Source organism: Scyliorhinus torazame, chromosome 4 (assembly GCF_047496885.1).
Source record: "Scyliorhinus torazame isolate Kashiwa2021f chromosome 4, sScyTor2.1, whole genome shotgun sequence".
Taxonomy (NCBI): Eukaryota; Metazoa; Chordata; class Chondrichthyes; order Carcharhiniformes; family Scyliorhinidae; genus Scyliorhinus; species Scyliorhinus torazame.
This window is the reverse complement of record NC_092710.1, coordinates 298,483,343-298,507,793: the sequence shown is the minus strand read 5'-3', so window position 1 is coordinate 298,507,793 and position 24,451 is coordinate 298,483,343. Positions and strand designations below refer to the sequence as shown.

The 24,451-nt window shown below is 46.8% G+C and overlaps 1 protein-coding gene across 2 annotated transcripts in view; it reads left to right on the top strand.

Moving 5' to 3' along the window:
• Nucleotides 1-8,358: 8,358 nt before the first annotated feature.
• Nucleotides 8,359-24,451, top strand: part of zbtb24 (zinc finger and BTB domain containing 24) — a 35,453-nt gene continuing 19,360 nt past the window's right edge. Inside the window, exons 1-3 of one of the 2 annotated variants that reach the window (XM_072499990.1) lie at nt 8,359-8,405; nt 16,794-17,785; nt 23,727-23,894. In XM_072499990.1, the coding sequence (XP_072356091.1) occupies nt 16,831-17,785; nt 23,727-23,894 (1,123 nt within the window). In that variant the 5' untranslated portion in view covers nt 8,359-8,405; nt 16,794-16,830. Of the gene's footprint in view, nt 8,406-16,790; nt 17,786-23,726; nt 23,895-24,451 lie in introns of both variants that reach the window. The other variant, XM_072499991.1, reaches the window with a different exon arrangement.

Sequence of the window (24,451 nt, the reverse complement as noted above, 5' to 3'; positions counted from 1 at the left end):
AACCATGCAGACCCAATGCCTTACCTGTCTGCATTAGACGAATAAAGTTCAAAATCTCATCCTGTCCAATTGGTGCCTCTAAGTCCTGCCTTCTATCCCACTCCACCTCTGGAAAGGTCAACTCATCTAAAAATTCTACATTGGTGGTTCTTCCTCCGGAGGCTCAGACTGATATAGCCCACAGTAAAAGTTCTCAAACACCTCACTGATCTTCTCTGGGACAGAAACCAATCACCAACCGAGAACTATCTCCTGAGAGGCAGCCTGCTGCCTCAGCTAGTGAGCTAACAAGCAGCTGGTCTTCTCCCCATACTCATAATACATCCCCCTCATGTGATGAAGCTGGCTCACCGCCTTCCCCATTGACAACTCAAAGTCCATTTGTGACTTCTTTCTCTCTGCCAAAAGCTCTGGCATCGAAGTACTCGAATATTGAAAGCCCACTTCCAGAATTGAATTCATCAGGCTCTGCCTCTCCATCCTCCCAGATTTATCCCTATGGTACTTGTATGAAATTATCTCCCCCCTACTGTCTGCCTTCAATGCTTCCCAGAGCATGGAGGGCGAGACCACCCTATTCTTATTCAACTCCCTGTACTCCCAATGGCAAAAAATACCCACTCGCAAAACCCCTTCTCTGCAAGCAACGCCGTGTCCAACCTCCACGGGGGTCGCAGAGAGTGGCCCGGCTCCAACAACAGATCCACATAATGTGGGGCATGATCCAACATTACTATCGCTCAGTACCCCGCCCCTTTGACCCCTACCCAACACAAAAACAATCGATCCGGAAGTAAACCCGATGAACATGGGAATAGAAAGAAAACTCCTTGTCGCCCGGATGTCTAAATCCTCACGGATATGCCCACCCCACCCTATCAGTTCCATGAATACCTTTGCCACCCCTGATGTAGTGAAGGACTTGGAACTCGACCTGGGGTCCAACACACAATTGAAGATCCCCCCCCCCCCCACAATAATTAACTGATGCGTATAGAGATCATGAATAGACACCAGCACCCTCTGAATAAATTCCATGTCATCCAATATGGAGCATATACGTTAACCAAAACCACTAATGCCTAATAATACGCCCTTTACTATTATATACCTACACCTGAGTCCACCATAAGGTTGACCGACAAAAAAGCCACCCTCTTATTAATCAATACTGCACTGACCCATGATGTGGCATCAAAGCTAGAGTGAAACACTTGCCCAACCCATACTATTCAGGATAGTCACATGGATTGGATTGGATTTGTTTATTGTCACATGTACCGAGGTGCAGTGAAAAGTATTGTTCTGCGTGCAGCTCAGACAGATAATTCCGTACATGAAAAGAAAATAAATAATAGGGCAAACATAAAATACACAATGTAAATACATAGACACAGGCATCGGGTGTAGTACTACTCGGTAGAGACGATGTGTGAAGAGATCAGGGGAGGGATTCTCCGACCCCCCGCCAGAATCGCCGGGGGCTGGTGTGAATCCCGACGTGTCCCGAATTCTCCGCCACCAGAGATTCGGCGGGGCCGAGAATCGCGCCGCGCCGATCGGCGGGCCAACCCCCGGCGATTCTCCGGCCCGCGATGGGCCGAAGTCCCGCGGCTGTCAACCCTCTCCCGCCGGCATGGATTAAACCACCTACCTTACCAGCAGGAGCAGGCAATGCGGGCAGGGTCCGGGGTCCTGCGGGGGGGTTGGGTGCGGGGAAACACAGAAAGAGGCCCTTCGATCCCTCAGTTGTGGCGGCCCTCAAACACCTATCTATTCTAATTCCTTTTTCCAGCATCTGATCCATAGCTTTGTATGCAATGGAGTTTCAAGTGCTTATTTAAATCCTTTTTAAATGTTGTGTTCCCGCCTCTACCATCCTTTCAGATAGTGAGTTCCAGATTCCCACCACCCTCTAGGTGAAAAAGGTGTTCCTCAAATCCCCTCTAAATCTCCTCTCTCCAGTGGCGGCACAGTAGCACAATGGTTAGCACTGCTGCTTCAATAGTGACGCACGCGACTGGCGGCGATGCTACGCTGAGCCTCCAACTCAAGCTCTGAAACCCGGCTCTTAGGCTGGTCAAATCAGTGGCACATCCTGCAAATGTGGTCATCCAGACATCACGGAACATCTTGGAATTCCCACATATTGCAGGCCAAGCAAAACACGGGACTGCGCTCCCAGCCATACTTTTAGTTAAAAGACTTATCTTTGGCTTCCGGGTGTGGCGATGACCAGCTGAGTCGCACGTTTTGGCAGCTCCCGGTGGAACGGACTTTTGGGCTCTTAATAAGAGCAATTTTAACGGCTAAAAGTACTGTGCGGTGGACCAGAAGGGAATCCCCCCTGGATACGGATGAAAAAAGGAGAGGACGGTGGCCGGATTGCAGTGGATCCTTTAGAGCAGCGGCAAGGAAGGCAAGCAAAAACCAAGATGGCGTCGGAAGGTGGCAGTTTAATATGGGGCCCTGAACAACACGAGTTTTTGAAACGCTGCGTGGAAGAACTCAAAAAGGAAATGAAGAAGGAGCTGTTGGCCCCGATATTACAGGCGATCGAAGGGCTAAAGGAGGAGCAAAAGACCCAGGAGCGGGAGCTTCGGGTCGTGAAGGCAAAGGCTGCCGAGAATGAGGACGACATACAGGGCCTGGTGGTGAAGACGGAGATGCACGAGGCACACCATAAACGATGTGTGGAAAGGCTGGAGGCGCTGGAGAACAACGCGAGGAGGAACAACCTAAGGATTCTTGGTCTTCCTGACGGTGCGGAGGGAGCGGACGTCGGGGCATATGTGAGCACGATGCTGCACTCGTTAATGGGAGCGGAGGCCCCGGCGGGTCCGCTGGAGGTGGAGGGAGCATACCGAGTGATGGCGCGAGGACCGAGAGCAGGAGAAATTCCTAGAGCCATAGTGGTGAGATTCCTCCGTTTTAAGGATAGAGAGATGGTCCTTAGATGGGCAAAGAAAACTCGGAGCAGTAAGTGGGAGAACGCGGTGATCCGCGTATACCAAGACTGGAGTGCGGAGGTGGCGCGAAGGAGGGCGAGCTTTAATCGGGCCAAGGCGGTGCTTCACAAAAAGAAGATAAAATTCGGAATGCTGCAACCGGCAAGACTGTGGGTCACATATCAAGGGAGGCACCACTACTTTGAGACGGCGGATGAGGCGTGGACTTTTATCGTGGAAGAAAAATTGGAATGAGCGGGTTATTAAAAAAAGAACGTTTGAAACAAAGTGGTGGGGCGAGTATGGGGGGGCGAAGAGGGGGATAAAAAAGGGGGGAAAGAGGAGTTTTATGTTATTAATCCTGCGATGTGGTAACTTTTCTCTCTTCCACAGGAGGTGGTGGGGGGAGGAAAGGAGGTGGAAGAGATGGGGCGTTGGCCATTGGGGCGGGGCCAAGGGGGAAGCGCGGGCTCAGTTCCCGCGCTGTGATAATCATGGCGGGAATAGGGAAGCAGGAAGGAGGGGGCGTCGCACGGTGCGAGCCGAGGTCACGGGGGGAAGCTGAGGTCGGCCAGAGTTTGCTGACTTCTGGGAGCAACATGGGGGGTGTAACTACGCTAGTGGGGGATCTAGCGGGGGGGGTGGGAGGGGGGAATTATTGGGCTGCTGTTGCTGGGGAGAGGGGGGAGCTGGCATGGGGTGGGATGGGCGGGGGGGCACCGCCTGGGGGGGACACAGCTGCGTGGGAACCGGGTGAGGAGCTGGAAAAAGGGGATGGCTAATCGACAAGGGGGGGTAAAAAGCCCCCCAACCCGGTTGATCACGTGGAACGTGAGAGGGCTGAACGGGCCGATAAAGAGGGCACGGGTACTCGCACATCTTAAGAAACTTAAGGCAGACGTGGTTATGTTACAGGAAACGCACTTGAAACTGATAGACCAGGTGAGACTACGCAAAGGTTGGGTGGGGCAGGTGTTCCATTCGGGGCTAGGTGCGAAAAACAGGGGGGTGGCTATATTAGTGGGGAAGCGGGTAATGTTTGAGGCAAAGACTATAGTGGCGGATAGCGGGGGCAGATACGTGATGGTGAGTGGCAAACTACAGGGGGAGACGGTGGTTTTGGTAAACGTATATGCCCCGAACTGGGATGATGCCAATTTTATGAGGCGTATGCTAGGACGCATCCCGGACCTAGAGGTGGGAAAGTTGGTAATGGGGGGAGATTTCAATACGGTGTTGGAACCAGGGCTGGACAGGTCGAGGTCCAGGACTGGAAGGAGGCCGGCAGCAGCCAAGGTGCTTAAAGATTTTATGGAGCAGATGGGAGGAGCAGACCCGTGGAGATTTAGCAGACCCAGGAGTAAGGAGTTTTCGTTTTTCTCCTATGTCCACAAAGTATATTCGCGAATAGACTTTTTTGTTTTGGGAAGGGCGTTGATCCCGAAGGTGAGGGGAACGGAGTATACGGCTATAGCCATTTCGGATCACGCTCCACATTGGGTGGACTTGGAGATAGGGGAGGAAACAGAAGGGCACCCACCCTGGAGAATGGACATGGGACTAATGGCAGATGAGGGGGTGTGTCTAAGGGTGAGGGGGTGCATTGAAAAGTACTTGGAACTCAATGATAATGGGGAGGTCCAGGTGGGAGTGGTCTGGGAGGCGCTGAAGGCAGTGGTTAGAGGGGAGCTGATATCAATAAGGGCGCATAAAGGAAAGCAGGAGAGTAGGGAACGGGAGCGGTTGCTGCAAGAACTTCTGAGGGTGGACAGGCAATATGCGGAGGCACCGGAGGAGGGACTGCACAGGGAAAGGCAAAGGCTACACGTAGAATTTGACTTGCTGACAACGGGTACTGCAGAGGCACAGTGGAGGAAGGCACAGGGTGTACAGTACGAATATGGGGAGAAGGCGAGCAGGTTGCTGGCCCACCAATTGAGGAAAAGGGGAGCAGCGAGGGAAATAGGGGGAGTGAGGGATGAGGAAGGAGAGATGGAGCGGGGAGCGGAGAGAGTGAATGGAGTGTTCAAGGCATTTTATAAAAAATTATACGAAGCTCAACCCCCAGATGGGAGGGAGAGAATGATGGGCTTCTTGGATCGGCTGGAATTTCCCAAGGTGGAGGAGCAGGAAAGGGTGGGACTGGGAGCACAGATTGAAATAGAGGAAGTAGTGAAAGGAATTAGGAGCATGCAGGCGGGGAAGGCTCCGGGACCGGATGGATTCCCAGTTGAATTTTACAGGAAATATGTGGACTTGCTCGCCCCGCTACTGATGAGGACCTTTAATGAGGCAAAGGAAAGGGGACAGCTGCCCCCGACTATGTCTGAGGCAACGATATCGCTTCTCCTAAAGAAGGAAAAGGACCCGCTGCAATGCGGGTCCTATAGACCTATTTCCCTCCTAAATGTAGACGCTAAGAATCTGGCCAAGGTAATGGCAATGAGGATAGAGGATTGTGTCCCGAGGGTGGTCCATGAGGACCAAACTGGGTTTGTGAAGGGGAGACAGCTGAATACGAATATACGGAGGCTGCTAGGGGTAATGATGATGCCCCCACCAGAGGGGGAAGCGGAGATAGTGGTGGCGATGGATGCCGAGAAAGCATTTGATAGAGTGGAGTGGGATTATCTGTGGGAGGTACTGAGGAGATTTGGTTTTGGAGATGAGTATGTTGGATGGGTGCAGCTGTTGTATAGGGCCCCAGTGGCGAGTGTGGTCACGAATGGACGGGGATCTGCATACTTTCGGCTCCATAGAGGGACAAGGCAGGGATGCCCTCTGTCCCTATTATTGTTTGCACTGGCGATTGAGCCCCTGGCAATATCATTGAGGGGTTCCAAGAAGTGGAGGGGAGTACTTAGAGGAGGAGGAGAACACCGGGTATCTCTGTATGAGGATGATTTGTTGTTATATGTAGCGGACCCGGCGGAGGGGATGCCAGAGATAATGCGGACACTTCGGGAGTTTGGAGAATTCTCAGGATATAAACTGAACATGGGGAAAAGTGAGTTGTTTGTGGTGCATCCAGGGGAGCAGAGCAGAGAAATAGAGGACTTTCCGCTGAGGAAGGTAACAAGGGACTTTCGTTACTTGGGGATCCAGATAGCCAAGAATTGGGGTACATTGCATAGGTTAAATTTAACGCGATTGGTGGAACAAATGGAGGAGGACTTCAAGAGATGGGACATGGTCTCCCTGTCACTGGCAGGGAGGGTGCAGGCGGTTAAAATGGTAGTCCTCCCGAGATTCCTCTTTGTGTTTCAGTGCCTCCCGGTGGTGATCACGAAGGCTTTTTTCAAAAGGATCGAAAAGAGTAAACAGAGTTTTGTGTGGGCCGGGAAGACCCCGAGAGTGAGGAAGGGATACTTACAGCGTAGTAGGGATAGGGGGGGGCTGGCACTACCGAGCCTAAGTGAGTACTACTGGGCCGCCAATATCTCAATGGTGAGTAAGTGGATGGGAGAAGAGGAGGGAGCGGCGTTGAAGAGATTGGAGAGGGCGTCCTGTAGGGGGACTAGCCTACAAGCTATGGTGACGGCCCCATTGCCGTTCTCACCGAAGAAATACACCACAAGCCCGGTGGTGGTGGCGACTTTGAAAATTTGGGGACAGTGGAGACGGCATAGGGGAAAGACGGGAGCCTTGGTGGGGTCCCCGATAAGAAATAACCATAGGTTTGCCCCGGGGAGAATGGATGGGGGATTTGGAATATGGCAAAGAGCAGGAGTAACAAAAGATCTGTTTGTGGATGGGAAGTTCGCAAGTCTGGGAGCGCTGACCGAGAAATATGGGTTGCCCCAAGGGAATGCATTCCGGTATATGCAACTGAGGGCTTTTGCGAGGCAACAGGTGAGGGAATTCCCACAGCTCCCGACGCATGAGGTGCAGGACAGAGTGATCTCAAAGACATGGGTGGGGGACGGTAAGGTGTCAGATATATATAGGGAAATGAGGGACGAAGGGGAGATTATGGTAGATGAGCTAAAAGGGAAATGGGAAGAAGAGCTGGGGGAGGAGATTGAGGAGGGGCTGTGGGCGGATGCCCTAAGTAGGGTAAACTCATCGTCCTCGTGTGCCAGGCTAAGCCTGATTCAATTTAAGGTGTTACATAGGGCGCATATGACTGGAGCACGGCTCAGTAAATTTTTGGGGGTAGATGATAGGTGTGCGAGATGCTCGAGAAGCCCAGCGAATCACACCCACATGTTCTGGTCATGTCCGGCACTACAGGGGTTCTGGGTGGGGGTGACAAAGGTGCTTTCGAAAGTAGTGGGGGTCCAGGTCGAACCAAGCTGGGGGTTGGCTATATTTGGGGTTGCACAAGAGCCGGGAGTGCAGGAGGCGAGAGAGGCCGATGTTTTGGCCTTTGCGCCCCTAGTAGCCCAGCGCAGGATACTGTTGATGTGGAAGGAAGCCAAGCCCCCGGGGGTGGAGACCTGGATAAATGACATGGCAGGGTTTATAAAGCTGGAACGGATTAAGTTCGTCCTAAGGGGATCGGCTCAAGGGTTCACCAGGCGGTGGCAACCGTTCGTCGAATACCTCACAGAAAGATAGATGGAATGGGAAAGAAGAAGGCAGCAGCAGCCCAGGATCGGGGGGGGGGGGGGGGGGGGGGAGGAACCAGAAGGACTCTCAGGGTTGTTAATATATATGTATAATATGTATAGGTCGTTGCTATAAATAATTGTATATTGGACTGTTAAATCATATTTTTGGAGAGTGTTTATCTGAGACAAGTCAGTTGCCATTTAGTTTTAGTTTTAGTTTTTGTTATATATTATTTATTCTTTGTTTATAAAACAGGTCATTGTTATTTATACTGTTATATTATTGTGGAAAGGATGCACAATGTACTGTGATGGTTGACCAAAAAATTTCAATAAAATATTTTTTAAAAAAAGACTTATCTTTAATTTGTGTCAATTAGAAAATTATTTGTTATTCATAAAAAAAGCTAGAGCTCTTACATTTCCTTAATGTAGCTTTAAATGAGCGAAAGACAACTCACCAATCATCACTGTCCCTTATAGCCTCTACTTCTGCAGCAGGGAGTCTCTTTTTAAATAAAGCAGAGGGGAGCTGGGCTGATTTACAGTAGTTCAGCTTCAGTGGGGAACAATTGTTGGGGCTATTTTATTGTATGCACTTTCAAAAGTTAATTGTGGAGGGGCACAAGCTGAAGGTTCGCCTGGGACGGTTTATACTCTTATATCGGCCTTGGCAATTGTCAAACACCCAATCTACCTCTGATCAAACTTTTGCCCACCTGCCCTAACATACCCTGATGGCTTGGAGCCAGACTGTCCCCATTGGGAAGATGCAGTGGGATGAAGGATTGGCAGAGCTCTTGCTCTCTGCCGCCCCCTCTTGGTGACTGTGCGCTCGCCTCCTCAGTCTCGCGGGAGTTTGGCCGCTCGGGCCGGGCTCGCCGCCATCTTGCCGCCGCCCCGGGTAAGGTCCTGGCAGCGGAAGGTTTAAAATCCGCTTTTAAACCGCCGCCCGCGCCCGCGCCGCTTCCGCCTCAGAAACCCGCCTGGTCCGCGCGCCCGCTCCCGGCGCCCGGCGACGCGAGCCCAGCTGCGGGGCGCGCCGGCTGCGGAAATGTGTGTTCCCTGCCCGAGAGTTAGTGACCCGAGAGGGGCCTTGGAGCAAGATCCAAACCTCAGAACACCGAGAGAGAGGGGGAGAAGGAGAGAGAGAGGGGGAGAAGGAGAGAGAGAGGGGGAGAAGGAGAGAGAGAGGGGGAGAAGGAGAGAGAGAGGAGGTAACGAGAGACAGTGGAGAGGAGAGATGGAAAATAGAGCGGCAGGATAGTGAGCACTGCTGCCTCACGGCGCCGCAGACCCGGGTTCGACCCCGACTCCAGGGCACTGTCCGTGTGGAGTTGGCACATTCTCCCTGTGTGTACGTGGGTCCCCCCCCCCCCCCCCCCCACACACACACAACCCAAAGATGTGCAGGGGAGGTGAATTGGCCCTTAATTGGAAAAAACAAAGAAGTGGGTACTCTAAATTTACTTTTAAAATTTTAAATGGAGAAAATAGAGATGGATAGAGGGATCGATCGGGACAGCGAGGAGGGAGAGCGAGATGAGCGAGGGGGCAGCATGGTGGTACAGTGGTTAGCTCTGCTGCCTCACGGTGTCAGGGACAAGGGTTCTCAGCACAGGGCTAAACCACTGGCTTTGAAAGCAGACCAGCAGCACGGGTTCAATTCCCGTACCAGTCTCCCCGAACAGGTGCCGGAATGTGGTGACTAGGGGCTTTTCACAGTAACTTCATTTTGAAGCCTACTTGTGACAATAAGCAATGTTTATTTCATTTCAATTCCAGCCTTGGGTCATTGTGTGGAGTTTGTACATTCTCCCCATGACTGTGGGTTATCTCCGGGTGCTCCGGTTTCCTCCTACAGTCCAAAGCAGTGCAGCTTTCGTGGATTGGCCATGGTAAATTGCCCCTTAGTGTGTGTCCAGGGATGTGCAAGTTAGGTAATGGGGTGGACAGGGGAGGACACGGGTAGACTTCTCATCTGAAGGATCGGTGCAGACTCAAAGGGCCAAATGGCACCCTGTACTGTAGGTGATTCTATGAGAGGGATATATAAAGAGGTGGAGAGAGTTTGATAGAGGAGAGGAATAAATAGAGGGAGATATCGAGGAGAGAGATTGAGAAAGGGGAATACAGAGAGGGGGATAGAGATTGGATTTGGGTTTATTGTCACGTGTACCAAGGTACAGTGAAAATTATTGTTCTGTGTACAGTCCAGACATCATTCCTTACATGAAAAACATGGGACATACGATGAATACACAATGTAAATACACAAACACAGACATCGGGTTACGCATACGGAGTGTAGTACTAATCAGTAGAGAAGATCTATGGAAAGATCAGTTCAGTCCATTCAGGAGTCTGGTAACAGCCGAAAAGAAGATTGTTTTTGAATCTATTAGTGCGTGTCCTCAGACTTTTGTATCTCCTGTCCAATGGAAGAGGTTGGAGTCTTTGTCAAGATGTTCCAGCGATGCGTGTAGGGCCAGGGAGTTGCTGTTTGCTGTGGCGCGGTTGTGGTGGTATGCAAATTGCAGAGGATCAAGGCGTTCTGGGAGTATGGAGTTGATGTGTCGCATGACCAACCTCTTGAAGCACTTCATAATGATCAATATCAAGGCCACCAGATGGTAGTCATTGATATAGAGAGAAAATAGATAGAGACAGAGGAGAGATAGATAGGATAGATAGAGACAGGGGAGAGATAGATAGAGACAGAGGAGAGATAGATAGAGACAGAGGAGAGATAGATAGAGACAGAAGAGAGATAGATAGAGACAGAAGAGAGATAGAGACAGAGGAGGGATAGATAGAGACAGGAGGGATAGATAGAGACGGAAAAGGGACAGATAGAGACAGAGGAGAAATAGATAGAGACAGGTGGGATAGATTAGAGACAGGAGAGATAGAGACAGAGGAGAGATAGATAGAGACAGAGGAGCGATAGAAAGAGAAAGGAGAGATAAAAAGAGACAGGAGAGATAGAAAGAGAATTAGAGATGGATACAGGAGAGAGATAGAAAAATAAAGATAGAGGAGAGAGGGAAACGGGAAGGAGAAATAGATGGAAATTTGGAGGAGAGATAGAGGAAGGAGAGAGGAAGTGATGGGGAGAGATGGAGGAGAGAGAGATTAGTAGAGGAGAGGGAAAGATGGAGGAGAGAGCCAGGAAGAGAGAAATAGGCAGACAGGGAGGAATAGACAGGAGAGAGAGGGAGGGAGAAAGAAATAGGGCAGAGAGAGAAATAGAAGGAGAGAGACAGGGATGTAGGGGTGGCACAGTGGTTAGCACTGTTGCCTCACAGTGCCAGGGATCCGGGTTCAATTCCGAACTTGGGCGACTGTTGAGTTTGCACTTTCTCCCCGTGTCTGCGTGAGTTTTCTCCGGGTGCTCCAGTTTCCTCTCTCGGTCCAAAGATGTGCAGGTTGGATGGATTGGCCTTGTTAAATTGCCCCTTAGTGTCCAACGGTTAGGTGGATGTACGGGTTAGGGTGAAGATTAGGCTTAGGTAGGTTGCTCTTTCCGAGGGTCAGTGCAGATTAGATGGACTGAATGGCCTCCTTTTGCACTGTAGGGATTCATAGACAGGGAGAGAGGTCGGGGGGAGTGACAGAGAAAGAAAGAGACCGGGAGTAGGGGGTAGAGAAATAGAGACAGGGAGAGAGATGGGAAGAGAGAAAGAGATGTGGAGGCAGTCGGGAGGGTGGACAGCGAGATGGGGGAGAGAGAAAGGAGGGAGGGAGAGAGAGATGGGAGGAGGAGAAAGTGGGGGTATTGAGTATAGTGAATGGAATGGCAGGGTGAGAGAAACATGGGATGCTAGATAAAATGGAGGGAAAGAGTGACAGGATGAAGTGGAAAGAGAAATGCACGTCAGATAAAGTGGAGAGAACCGGACAGACATGGGATAAAGTAGAGAGAAATTATAAAAAATTTGCAGCTAGTATAAAATTAGTCGTGAGGTTGACAGTGTGGAAGAAAGCTGTTAATTGCCAGAAGATATCAGTGGATTGGAAAAATGGCAAATGGTATTTAATTTGGAGAAGTGTGGGGTTATTGATTGGAGGAAGACAAACAAGGCGAGAGAATAGACACATTGTGGGATAGTGAGCACTGTGGAGGAACAGGGGCACACATCTGTGACTGCCTGAAATCCTCATAACACTTCAAAAATGCTTGAATGTGCACTTGAGTTGTAAGTGTCAAGATCGCTCTTTTTCCGCATTTATGCAGAGGTAGTGGTGTCATGATGTCACTGGGCTAGTAATCCAGAGGCCCAGGCTAACTGCCTCTGAGGTCATGGGTTCAACTCTCATCACGGCAGCTGGTGGAGTTTAAATTAAATTAAATTCATAAATCTAGAATTAAAAGCTAGTCTCAGTAATGGAGATCATGAAACCATTGTTATTTGTTGTAAAAACCCATCTGCTTCATGGATGTCCTTTATGGGTGGAAATCTGTCTTACCTGGTCTTGCCTAAATGTGACTTAAGCCACAGCAAAGTAGTTGACTCTTAAACACCCTCTGAAATGTCAAAATGGAATGAAACTGGACGGACCACCCAACATTGACCTCAACACCAGAAACAGCAAAGGCACATCCCACCCTGCAAAATCCTCCATGCTAACATCTGGGGGCTTGTGCCAAAATTGGGAGAGCTGTCTCTCAGATTAGTCAAACAACAGCCTGACATAAACTCAGGGAATCATACCTTACAGACAATGTCCCAGATACCACCATTGCTGGGCATGTGCCCTGTCCCACTGGCAGGACAGACCTACCAGAGGTAGCAGCACAGTGGTATACAGTTGGGATCGGATTGTCCTGGGAGATCCCACTATTGACTGCAGACTCCATGAAGGCTCATGACTTCAGGTCAAACATGGGCAAGGAAAAGTGCTGATCAACACGTACTGTCCGCCATCAACAGATGAATCATTACTCCTCTATGCTGAACACCAATTGGAAGAAGCATGGAGAGTGACAAGGACTTTGGGGACTTCAGTGTCCATCAAGAATGGCTCGGTTGCACCGTTACTGACCGAGCTGGCTGAGCCCTGTAGGAAATAGGTTCATGCCAGGTGATAGGGGAGTTAACAAGAGGGAAGAACCAATGTGACCTCGTATTCACCAGTCTACCTGTCGCAAATGCATCTGTCCATGACTGTAATGGTGAAAGAGACCACCACTGTGGAGGCAGCATCCTGTCTTCACATTGAGGTTCGCCTTCATTTATGTGGTACTAACACCATGCTAAATTTCTATTTTACCCAGTCTGTCTGAAGTTATGGAAAGGATTGTCCATAAGCAGCTACTTTTTTTAGGCACGAACAACATTTTGTCAGATATGCAGTCTATTTTGGGTATGTTACAGCTGCATTAAAAGTTTTAAATATTATAACTGCCTTCGACAAGAAATAGATTTTGCAGCTATTGTGGCTACAATAGCAGGCCAGAAGCTGGGAATCATGTGATGAATAACTTCACGACCTGACTCACATATTACAATCATAGAATACCTACAGTGCAGAAGGAGACCATTTGGCCCATCGGGTCTGCATCGACCCTCTGAGCACGCCACCCAAGCCCACTACCCCGCCCTATCCCAGTAACATCTTAACCTAACCCGCACATCTTTGGACACTAAGGTGAAATTTAGTGTGGCCAATCCACCTTTGGACTGTGGGAAGAAACCAGAGCACGTGGAGGAAACCCACGCAGACACAGGGAGAACATGCAAACTCCACACAGTAAGTCACCCAAGGCCGGAATCGAACCTGGGCCCCTGACACTGAGGCAACAGTGCTAACCACTGTGCCAAAGCCTGTTCACCATCGACAAGGCACACGTTAGCAATGTGGTAAAATATTCTTTCCTGGATCAGTGCAGTTCCAACAACACTCAGGAAGCTCAACACCATCCAGGGTAAAGCACCACATGCATAAAGATTCACTCCCTCCGTCACCACTGATTTACTGCGGCAGCAGTGTGTACTATCTACAAGATGCTGTGCACTTTGACAGCACGTTCCAAACCCACAACCTCTTACACCCAGAAGGACAAGGGCAGCAGAACACCACCACCTACCTACACATTCCCCTCCAAGCTGAACACCACCCTGACTTGGAAATATATCGCCATTCCTTCACAGCACTGGGTGTACCTACACCACATGCCTGCAGTGGTTTACGAAGGCAGCTCAACAACACCTTCTCAAGGGCAATCGGGGGTGGGCAATAAATGCCGGCCTAGTCAGCGAAGCCCACGTCCCACGGCAGAATTTTTAAAAAGACATGACATCCTTTTAATTTCAGTTGGTCATAATGTAAAAGACATGGTAGCATTTTGACTTGAAGCAGGAAGTCTGCTATGCTTAGAGTACATTCTGTTTTGATTTTGTTACTGCACCAAATTGGTATTACTGATTATATCAACAAGCAGTCTGTAAGTGGGTGACTGGTAGGTGGAATTAAGGTGGAGAAACAAGTCCTTTTTCTAGTCAAATGGGATCATCTCCTAAATAGAAAAAAATTGTCAAGAAGTATCTGGGGATATGGTAAGTCAGCAAGCCCTGAATCCAGTTTACTTAAATATTTTTAAGAATTGATGCAGAAGTTTGTAGATTGTCCTCACCCAAAAGTGTTTCTAACTTTAAACAAGGTGAAAGGACTGTTGATGAATGTTAAAAATAAATGAGTGTAAGATGAGTTTACATATATGTGGATGTATATATTTGTGAAGACAGACAAGGTTCAGAGAAACAGTATTTTGTAAACTTTTTATTCTTAACTTTCCTCGCCCACAAACTAAGAAAACAGATGAATTGTTTCCATGCTTTCCTCTATGTTTCTCACATGTACCTGCAAGCAAGTCATCATGGTAATACAAGAAAGATTGCATTCTTTCTTAGAATTTCTACTTGCAGAGTATTGGATGGACTTCCATTCAGCCAAGTGTTTAGCATCTCTTTATTTGGCAGAATTACTTGTATTCCACGTAGTTCCCAAACGTGCTGTTTTCTTGGTGTTGTGGATCCAATCTATTTACATTGCAGGGTATATTTAACAGCACGGTCTGCAATAATGACAAAAATTATCATGGATAATTTTGCACTTGGTGCAACTGTTTAAAAGTTGCAATTGAAGCTTTCATTTCAGGCCGTGAACCTCCCCTGTGGCCAACACAACACAGGCCAATTTTGCAAAGCATGCAGTACTCCGGCAGTAGGTATGCCTCCACTGTGCTATTATCTTTCGAGCTCCCAAATAGCACATTTTACAGTAGTAAAACAAGAGTGCTCAAATTTCTTTGGCAAGCAAATGAGGCGATTATAAGAGATCCTATTATGAAAATTGTGTCTTTGGGAACTGGTGCGAGATGATGATGCTGACAGTAAATAAATCAGGATAATGTGACACTAGATTGAACTCAAAATTGGACTGATCTAAAATGTTGAGTTCATTTTTATTCAGCTTAAGTTTTCGAGGATCTTGACTGGTTGCTTGAAGGTCTCACACAATTACTGTGGAAGTATTCCGATCAATAACTTGTTGGACCTGGGAACTTTGATCCTTGCCTGCAGAAACTCCCAACTCAGCTAATAATAAAAAAACTCTCAAAGACTTACCTATTAAAGTATCAAAGTATTTTTAACCTTGGACATTCTTTATCAAAACTGCAAGAGTTATTTATAATGGGTTAGCTGATGGAAATGGGTGAAGCAAAGGCAGTGGATGTGCCGTACAGGGATTTTGAGAAAGCCTTTGACCAGGCAATACAAGATTGCTACTGTTCATTGCATATGTCAATGATTTGATAATACACCCAGAGGAAGCAATATCCAAATTTGTAAACTCTGTTAAAATAGGAAGTACAGTAAATAATTATATGAACCAAAAATAGCTACAAAGAAGATGTGATGAGACATGGAATGGACAAAAAGAGGCAGGTAAAAAGTGAGGAAATGTGAGATGGCATGCATGTTCCTTTAAAAGCAGTACCTGAAGTGAATAGGGCCTATCTTTAGGGATATACTTGATTTTATAGCAAGCGGTTTAGAATGAATTCAAGCTGTCGTGGTAAATCTATGTAAAACCATAGTAGGACCATCAATGGAGTAACCTGTTTTGGGCTGCACATTAGGAAGGCATTGAGGCAAATGTGGTACGTATACGTAGAACAGGCAAATAAAAAGGATAGTTTATTGGAAGTGTTTAAAATTATGTAGGGATGGGGCAGATAGAAACTGCCAGGTTCCAGTGATTGAGGGATAAGATTTATCAGCACATTTACTGAAAAGCTTATTTGATTATTTCAAAATGTATGTTTCGCGGTTACACGTAGTTGGCCATCCAATGGATTGCTGAAGGTCACATGATTTTGTTCAAGTGCTTATGCATGGCCGTTTAGCACAGATGGTTAGAGCGTGGTGCTAATAATGGCAAGGTCGGGGGTTTGATCCCCATATGGGCCAACAATGCAAACCTGCCACAAAACCATCTCCATGCCTCGTATGTGTTCAGACCCTCTTTGGTGTCATGTTTCCACGGCAGCTTGACTAAGGTGCAGCAGTGCGAAGTCCCATTTGTCGCCTTGAAGGGCGGCATGGTAGAACAGTGGTTAGCACTGTTGCTTCACAGCGCCAGGGACACGGGTTCGATTCCCGCTTGGGTCACTGTCACGTTCTCCCCGTGTCTGCGTGGGTTTCCTCCGGGTGCTCCGGTTTCCTCCCACAAGTCCCGAAAGATGTGCTTGTTAGGTGAATTGGACATTCTGAATTCTCCCTCAGTTAACCCGAACAGGCGCCGGAATGTGGCGACTAGGGGATTTTAACAGTAACTTCACTGAAATGTTGATGTAAATCTACTTGTGACAATAAAGATTATTATTATTTATACAATTGCAAAGTATGTATAGTTATCACTAGGATTTCGGGAAAGCATAAAACGTAGTGAAATTTCCATGTCTACAACATGCAATTTTGAACTATGAAAAATACCCAGCCATGAAGTTAGCTTTGTTCTTCCAAACTTGACATTGCGTCAGGAGGAAGTATGATACGCCATAAAAAACTGAGGTGCAGTGCTGGTCTGCTACAGATGGAAAAATGAGTAGACAAATTAAGAGCAGTACACAATGCTAATTTGTATGCGTTGACATGTAAAAGGTCTTCCTGTGCTACACTGTTATCAAACACAAATGTGACCTGAGATCTGTCTTGCTGAATCAGAATATGATATTAAAAGTCATCAATACTTATTAGTCAAATATTTTTTTTCGCATCAGCAGATATGCCAGGAAGTATGTTTGACTGAGTGTCATCGAGATGGCTGGGACATTGCCCAGTGCCCCACCCTCCTCCTCTCTTATCATCCAGTCTAAGACTCACAAAGATACTGTTCTAACTAACTTTGCAGAACAAAGAAAGAGAAACTTCTTGTGCGACATCACTTTAATTGCCGAGGATGTTCACTTCAAAGCGCATAAAGCACTGCTTGCTGCTAGCAGTGAGTATTTCTCTCTGATGTTTGCTGATGAGAACCAGCAAGGCCAAGCTATCTACATGCTCAATGGGATGGCTGCAGACACGTTCAGTGCTGTGCTGGAATTCATATACACCGGTCGCCTGAATGTCACTGAAAAGTCCATTGAACACATTGTGACCACTGCCGAGGTTCTGAAAGTCAATGATTTGATCAAAGCATACTCAGACTATCAGGACAACCATTTACATGTTAAGGTATCGTTGGCTTCCAATGGAATCAAAGTAGTAGTTGTGGAACCCAATGCTGACCATGATCAACCCTCAAAGCCAAAACGCAAGAGGGGGAGGCCTCGGAAATGTGAGCAGGCACAAGCAGGAGGGAATGAAGTTAACAATGGTGCTCCAGCCGACCCACAGGAACATCACAGCACATTTGAAGAGCCTGCAGAGGAAGCTAATTCTAAAATGAGCAGTAAAATGGGTGAAGGGAGACAAGGCTGCAAGACATCAGAACCACAGACTTGTTTTGATACTGGCTCTGAAACAGCTTCTCATTCCGAAGAAGTCTATGAACATAAGTTAGCAGTGGTGAGTCGCAGCCGCTATAGCAACCGTAGAATTCAAAGACCGATTAAGTTAATGGGATACAAGCTTGGCATGGTAGATGAAGAACAGGAGGAAATGAGGAAGCGAGGGAGGAAGAGAAAGTATCCAGATGTGGAGGCCAGATGTGAAGACTGTGACAAAACGTTTAAAAATCACCACTTCTTGGCCATTCATCGAAGGACACACACAGGTGAGCAGTGAATCGGCTAGCTTTTTTGTATTGTGGTTGGCAGAGCATTGAAACAATGACAATTCATAGGTCAGCACAGCAGTAGAAAGGCTAAGATACTCCTTTTACAAACTCCCACACGGGAATCATGAACTATTCAATATTTTCTAAAGATCATTTTGATACAAGTGATTGCTTATCTATGCCATGCTTGTTTATTAAAATGGCCATCTATTCATTTGCTGTGCCTAACACCATAAATTATTTTTCACTGTGTCTGGGGAGTGTTCATGTTCCAATTTGTTCCTCTGTCTTAGAAGCATTAGACTGTGAAACCTTTGGGCAGTCCTATCAAACCTCAGGGTCAACCCTTGTTCTGTGTTACTACTCTGCATGACCCTTCAAATGCTGTAAAACCTGCGTTTGCCCATTCCCGTTCACTGTGAGTAGTAAATCCTATGGACCCCCTTTTTTCCATTACAACTAAATGCCAACCTGGCATATATTATACACCACATCACTGTGCGTTTTGGGAATTAAACAAAGTCCAGTTCATTGACAAATGAACATATAATAATCAAGAGACTGATGTGCTTTCATGAAAAAATTAATTGGAGCATGGAATTCAGTCTCTCAAACACGAACAGACAGACACACACACGTCCAGAATATAAAGTCATAAAAATGTAATTTTGTTTTAGATGGCTGGCCTTCATAATCACATCCCACCAGGGAAGCTGGTGGAATTTCAATGAATAAATCTGGGAAATAAAGCTAGTCTCAGCAATGATGACCATGAAGCCATTATAAAGAACCATCTGGTTCACTCATGTCCTTTAATGAAGAGAATCTGCTGTCCTTACCTGGCCTGGCCTCGGTGTGACCCCAGTCCTGACACAATGGTCTAGCTAGCCACTCAGTTTAAAGACAATTAGGGATGGGCAACAAATGTTGACCTTGCCAGCGCCGCCCACATCCCTTGAAAAAGTACACTTTTAAAAATTACTTTTTTCTCCTCTGCACCCCCTCCAGTGCCAGTATATCCTTTCTAAAGTAAGGAGACCAAAACTGTACACAGTACTCCAGGTGTGGCCTCACCAGCACCCTCTACAGCTGCAACATAACCTCCCTGTTTTTAAACTCCATCCCTCTAGCAATGAAGGACAACATTCCATTAGTCTTCTCAATTACCTGCTGCACCTGCAAGCCAACCTTTTGCGATTCATGCATAAGTGCACCCAGGTCCCTCTGCACAGCAACATACTGCAATTTTTTACCATTTAAATAATACATAGAATTCCTACAGTGCAGAAGGAGGCCATTTGGCCCATCGAGTCTACACCAACCCTCTGAAAGAACACCCTACTTAGACCCACTACCCCACCCTATAACCCCATAACCCCACCTAACCGTTGGACATTATGGGACAATTGAGCATGGCTAATCCACCTAACCTGCACATCTTTGGGCTGTGGGAGGAAACCGGAGCACCCGGAGGAAACCCACGCAGTCACGGGGAGAAAGTGCAAACTCCACACAGTCAACCAAGGCTGGAATTGAACCTGGGTCCCTGGAGTTGTGAGGTTGCAGTGCTAACCACTGTGCCACCATGGTGCCCATTGCAGACTAATAGCCCATTTTACTGTTATCCGTACCAAAATGGATGACCTCACATTTACCAACATTGTACTCCATCTGCCAGACCCTTTTTCACTCACTTAAACTATCTATATCCCTCTGCAGAATTTCAGTGTCCTCTGCACACTTGCTCTACCACTCACCTTAGTGTCATCTGCGAACTTTGACATATTACACTTGGTTCCCAACTCCAAATCATCAATGTAAATTGTAAACAATTGTGGGCCCAACATTGATCCCTAAGGCACACCACTAACCACTGATCGCCAACCGGAAAAACACCCGTTTATCCCCACTCTGCTTTCTGTCAGTTAACCAATCCTCTATCCATGCTAATGCATTACTCATAACACCTTTCACCTTTATCTTATGCACCAGCCTTTTGTGCGGCACCTTGTCGAATACTTTCTGGAAATCCAGATACACCACATCCACCCGTTGTCCACCATGTTCGTAATGTCCTCAAAGAATTCCAGTAAATTAATTAAGCATGACCTGCCTTTCATGAACCCATGCTGCACTGCTCAATGGGACAATTTCTATCCAGATGTCTCGCTATTTCTTCCTTGATGAGAGATTCAGGAATTTTCCCCACTATTGAAGTTAAGCTAACCGGCCTACAGTTACCCGCCTTTTGTCTACCTCCTTTTTTAAACAGTGGCGTCAAATTTGTTCTTTTCCAATCTGCCGGAACTGCCCCAGAGTCCAGTGAATTTTGGTAAATTACCAGGAGCGCATTTGCTATTACCCCCGCCATCTCTTTTAGTACCCTGGGATGCATTCCATCAGGGCCAGGAGACTAGTCTACCTTTAGTCCCATTAGCTTGCCCAACACTACCTCCTTAGTGATAATGATCGTTTCTAGGTCCTCACCTGCCATAGCCTCCTTGTCATCAATTATTGGCATGTTATTTGTGTCTTCCACTGTGACGACCGACACAAAATACCTGTTCAATGCCTCGGCCCTTTCCTCATTATTAAATCCCCCTTCTCATCCTCTAAAGGACCAATGTTGACCTAAGCCACTCTTTTTTTGTTTTATATATTGTAGAAACATTTGCTATCTGTCTTTATATTCCGAGCTAGTTTACTCTCATAATCTATCTTACTTTTCTTCATAGCTTTTTTCATGGCTTTCTGTTGACCTTTAAAGATTTCCCAATCCTGTAGTTTCCCATTAATCTTTGCCACTTTGTGTGTAATATCTTTCAATTTGATACCCTCCTTTATTTCCTTAGATATCCATGGCTGATTATCCTTTTCTTCAGTCCTTCCTTTTCACTGGTATATACTTTAGCTGAGCACTAAGAAAAATCACTTTGAATCACTGTCCCACCATAAAGTCTTTACTCCCAGTCTACCTTAGCCAACTCCTCCCTCATCCCATTGTAGTCTCCTTTGTTTAATCACAAGATACTGTTAAAGGATTGTACCTTCTCACCCTCCATCTGTATTTTAAATTCAACCATACTGTGATCGCTCCTCCCAAGAGGATCCCTAACCATGAGATCATTAATTATTCCTGTCATTTTACACAGGACCAGATCTAGGATAGTTTGCTCCCTCGAAGGTTCCATTACATACTGTTCGAGGAAACTATCGCGGATACATTCTATGAACTTCTCCTCAAGGCTGCCTTGACTGACATGGTTTGACCAATCGATATGTAGATTAAAATCGCCCATGCTAGTTGCTGTACCATTTTTAAATGCATCAGTTATTTCTTCCGCCCCACCGTGATGTTATTATTTGGTGGCCTATGGACTATGTCTATCAGTGACCTTTCTCCTTACTATTTTTAATTTCCACCCAAGTAGATGGATTCAACCTTTTTCTCCATAGATCCTATATAATCTCTCACTACCCCCTGATATCAACCTTATATATCACACCTCCCTTACTTTCCTGCCCATCCTCCCGGATAGTCTGATACCCCTGGATATTTAACTCCCAGTCTTGACCACCATTCAACCATGTCTCTGTAATTCACAATGATTTTAGCTGCCAAATCATTTACTTTGTTGTGAATGCTATGAGCATTCAGGTAAAGTGTCTTGCTAGTTTTTATACCCTCTTCTTGAATCCTAACACCTCCGTTAAAAACATCTCCTGAGTTCTTCTTCCCTTTAACATTTTTCATCATTTTTCATGTAGTTGAGCTCACCTCCCCACGTGCTAACCTGCTTCTTTGCTTCCCATTAACCATTATACTTTCCCTAATTTCCTCCCCCCCTCCTCCCCACTTGCTAGTTTAAAGTCCTTGCGACCATCCTATTTAGCCTTTCTGCTAGAACACTGGTCCCAGATCGGTTCAGGTGAAGACCGTCCCAATGGTCCTATCCCTCCTGTCCCAATACCCCGCATCACTCCTTTATCATGTGTTTACTTCCCTTTGTTGTTTATTTAATTCCCTTTCAAAAGCCAAAATTGAATCTGCCTCCACCCCACTCTCCGACAGTCCATTCCAGATTCTGATCACTTGCTGCATCAAGAGTTTTTCCTTGTGTCGCCATTGGTTCCTTTGGCTTTGGCTGCTGAGACAAAACCATTGTTTGAAAGGTTAATCGTAGCTTCAAAGAAGAACAAAGAACAAAGAAAAGTACAGCACAGGAACAGGCCCTTTGGCCCTCCAAGCCTGCGCCGACCATGCTGCCCGACTAAACTAAAATCTTCTACACTTCCAGAGTCCGTATCCTCTAATCCCATTCTATTCATGTATTTGTCAAGATGCCCCTTAAACGTCACTATTGTCCCTGCTTCCACCACCTCCTCCGCAGAGAGTTCCAGGCAGCCACTACCCACTTCCTTTTTTTTTAACTCTGAGCCTTCTTTCTGAAACCCAGGATCCCCTCTGCCTTTTAACCACTTTCTCAACCTGCCCCCCCACCTTCAACAATTCGTGCCACACACATTCCCAGTTCTCTGTTCCAGCACCCTCTTCACTTTATATTGCCACTGCTCATTCCTACTGAACTGTATCACTTCATGCTTCTCTCCATGAAATGTTACCTGCCATGCCGATCACGTCTATATATATATATCCATTCAACCAGCCTGTCTGTTCTCTTGCTCTATCACTATCCTCCTCACAATTCACAGCACTCCCCTGTTTTGTAACACCCACAAATTTTGAAGTCAAGATCATTAAGTATATAAAGAAAAGCAGAGGTCCTCATTCTGACTCTTGGGAACCCCGCTGTATACCTTCCTCCAGTCGGAGATAACGGTCCTTCGCCAACACTGTTTCCTGTCATTCAACTGGCTTTGTACCTATGCTGCCACTGCCCTTATTATTCCATGAGCATCACCTTTGCTGGCAAGCCTGATATGAAGCTGAGGCATTTGAAGAGACACTATCACTTATGGAACTGTGCCCAAATATAGGTTATAGACAGAAAATGCTCAGCATCTGTGGGAGAGAAAAAGAGTTAAGGGCCAGAATTCTCCAGCCATCGGGATTCTCTGTTCCCGCCGGCAGCGTACCCCCGCCCGTGGGTTTCCCGGGTGGCGTGGGGTGGCTTCAATGGGAAATCCCATGGACAAGCCGCGGGAATAGAGAATCCCGCCGCCAGTGAACAGTGCACCGCTGACAAACACGAGAATTCAACCCAATATTTCAGGATCTGAGATTTCATCAGGACCAGGCTTGTATTCCCTTGAGTGTGGAGGACTGTGGGATAATCTAATTGAGGTATTTAAGATAACTGAAGAAAGGCACAGGGTTGTAAAAAACATCATTTTCTCTGGTGGTAGATATAACTTTAAAATTAGAACTTGGTCCAGGTGGTGATGTCAGGAAGCCACTGGAAATCGGAATCTCCCTCTCTCTCTCTAACTCTCTCTCTCTCTCTCGCTCGCTCTCTCTTCACCCCCCACCCACTCCCAAAAATCTGTTGATGCTGAAGATTAGTTAAAAATGTGAAAATTGACAATTTTGATAATATTAAAATCATAGAATCACTGCAGTGCAGAAGGAGTCCATTCGGCCCATTAGGTTTGCACTGACCCTTTGAAAGAGCACCCTAACTAGGCCCAATCCCCTCCCTGTAACCCTAGCCTAAGGGGCAATTAAGCATGGCCAAACCTGAACATTTTTGTGGGAGGACTGTGGACTGTGGGAGGAAACCCACGCAGACAAGTGGAGAACGTGCAGACTCTGCACAGTCACCCAAGGTCGGAATCGAACCCGGGTGTCTGGCGCTGAGGCAGCAATGCTCAACACTTTAAAAAGAGGAAAAAAGCTTCACTCAGTTCTTTTGTCATACGGTTGAATGCAAATTTTGACATTTAAGTATTCATCTAAAGAACAATTTTTCCATGGCAGGTGAACGTCCTTTTAAGTGTTTTGAATGTGGTAAAGCATTTACACAGAAGCACACGCTGCAGGTTCATGAGCGAATGCACACTGGAGAGCGTCCTTATCACTGCACAGTTTGTGGAAAGGCATTGACCACCAAGCACTCCCTGTTGGAGCATATGAGTCTGCACACAGGTAATTGCACCTTGTTTTTGTTCATCGGAATTTGAAGAACAAACGGATCATTAACAACAAAAGATAATTAAAATACCAGCATGGTGCACGAAACACAAGTGAATTGTATCAAAGATTCCTCGGGAGAGACTGAATTAAGTTCTAGCAAAGTACTTACAGAGTCGTTCAACTTGAGAGGGGGGCAATCTGTCTGTTGAACTCATGCCAGCTCTCAATATGGCAATAACCCTGAAAGTTCTTTCCCTCCAGTGCCTATTCAATTATCCGAAACCCATGTTTCAATGACATGAGACTGGGGAATATGTTTATTTGGTAATAGATTCCACTCGTGCTGCTTTGATGGCACAGTCGGTAGATGTACCTCGTGTTATAATCGAGTCAGACAGACCAGCAAGGTATCAGCTTGATCACAGTGCTTCTCTCATAAATCACAATAATTACCTTCTTGTATGTTAATGATCATCTTGATTGTGTGTATTTTCATACAAAACTCACATTCCAAAACCCATAATTTGAATTAGTGCTTCATGATCTCGTTGGTGAATATCCTGGGTTTG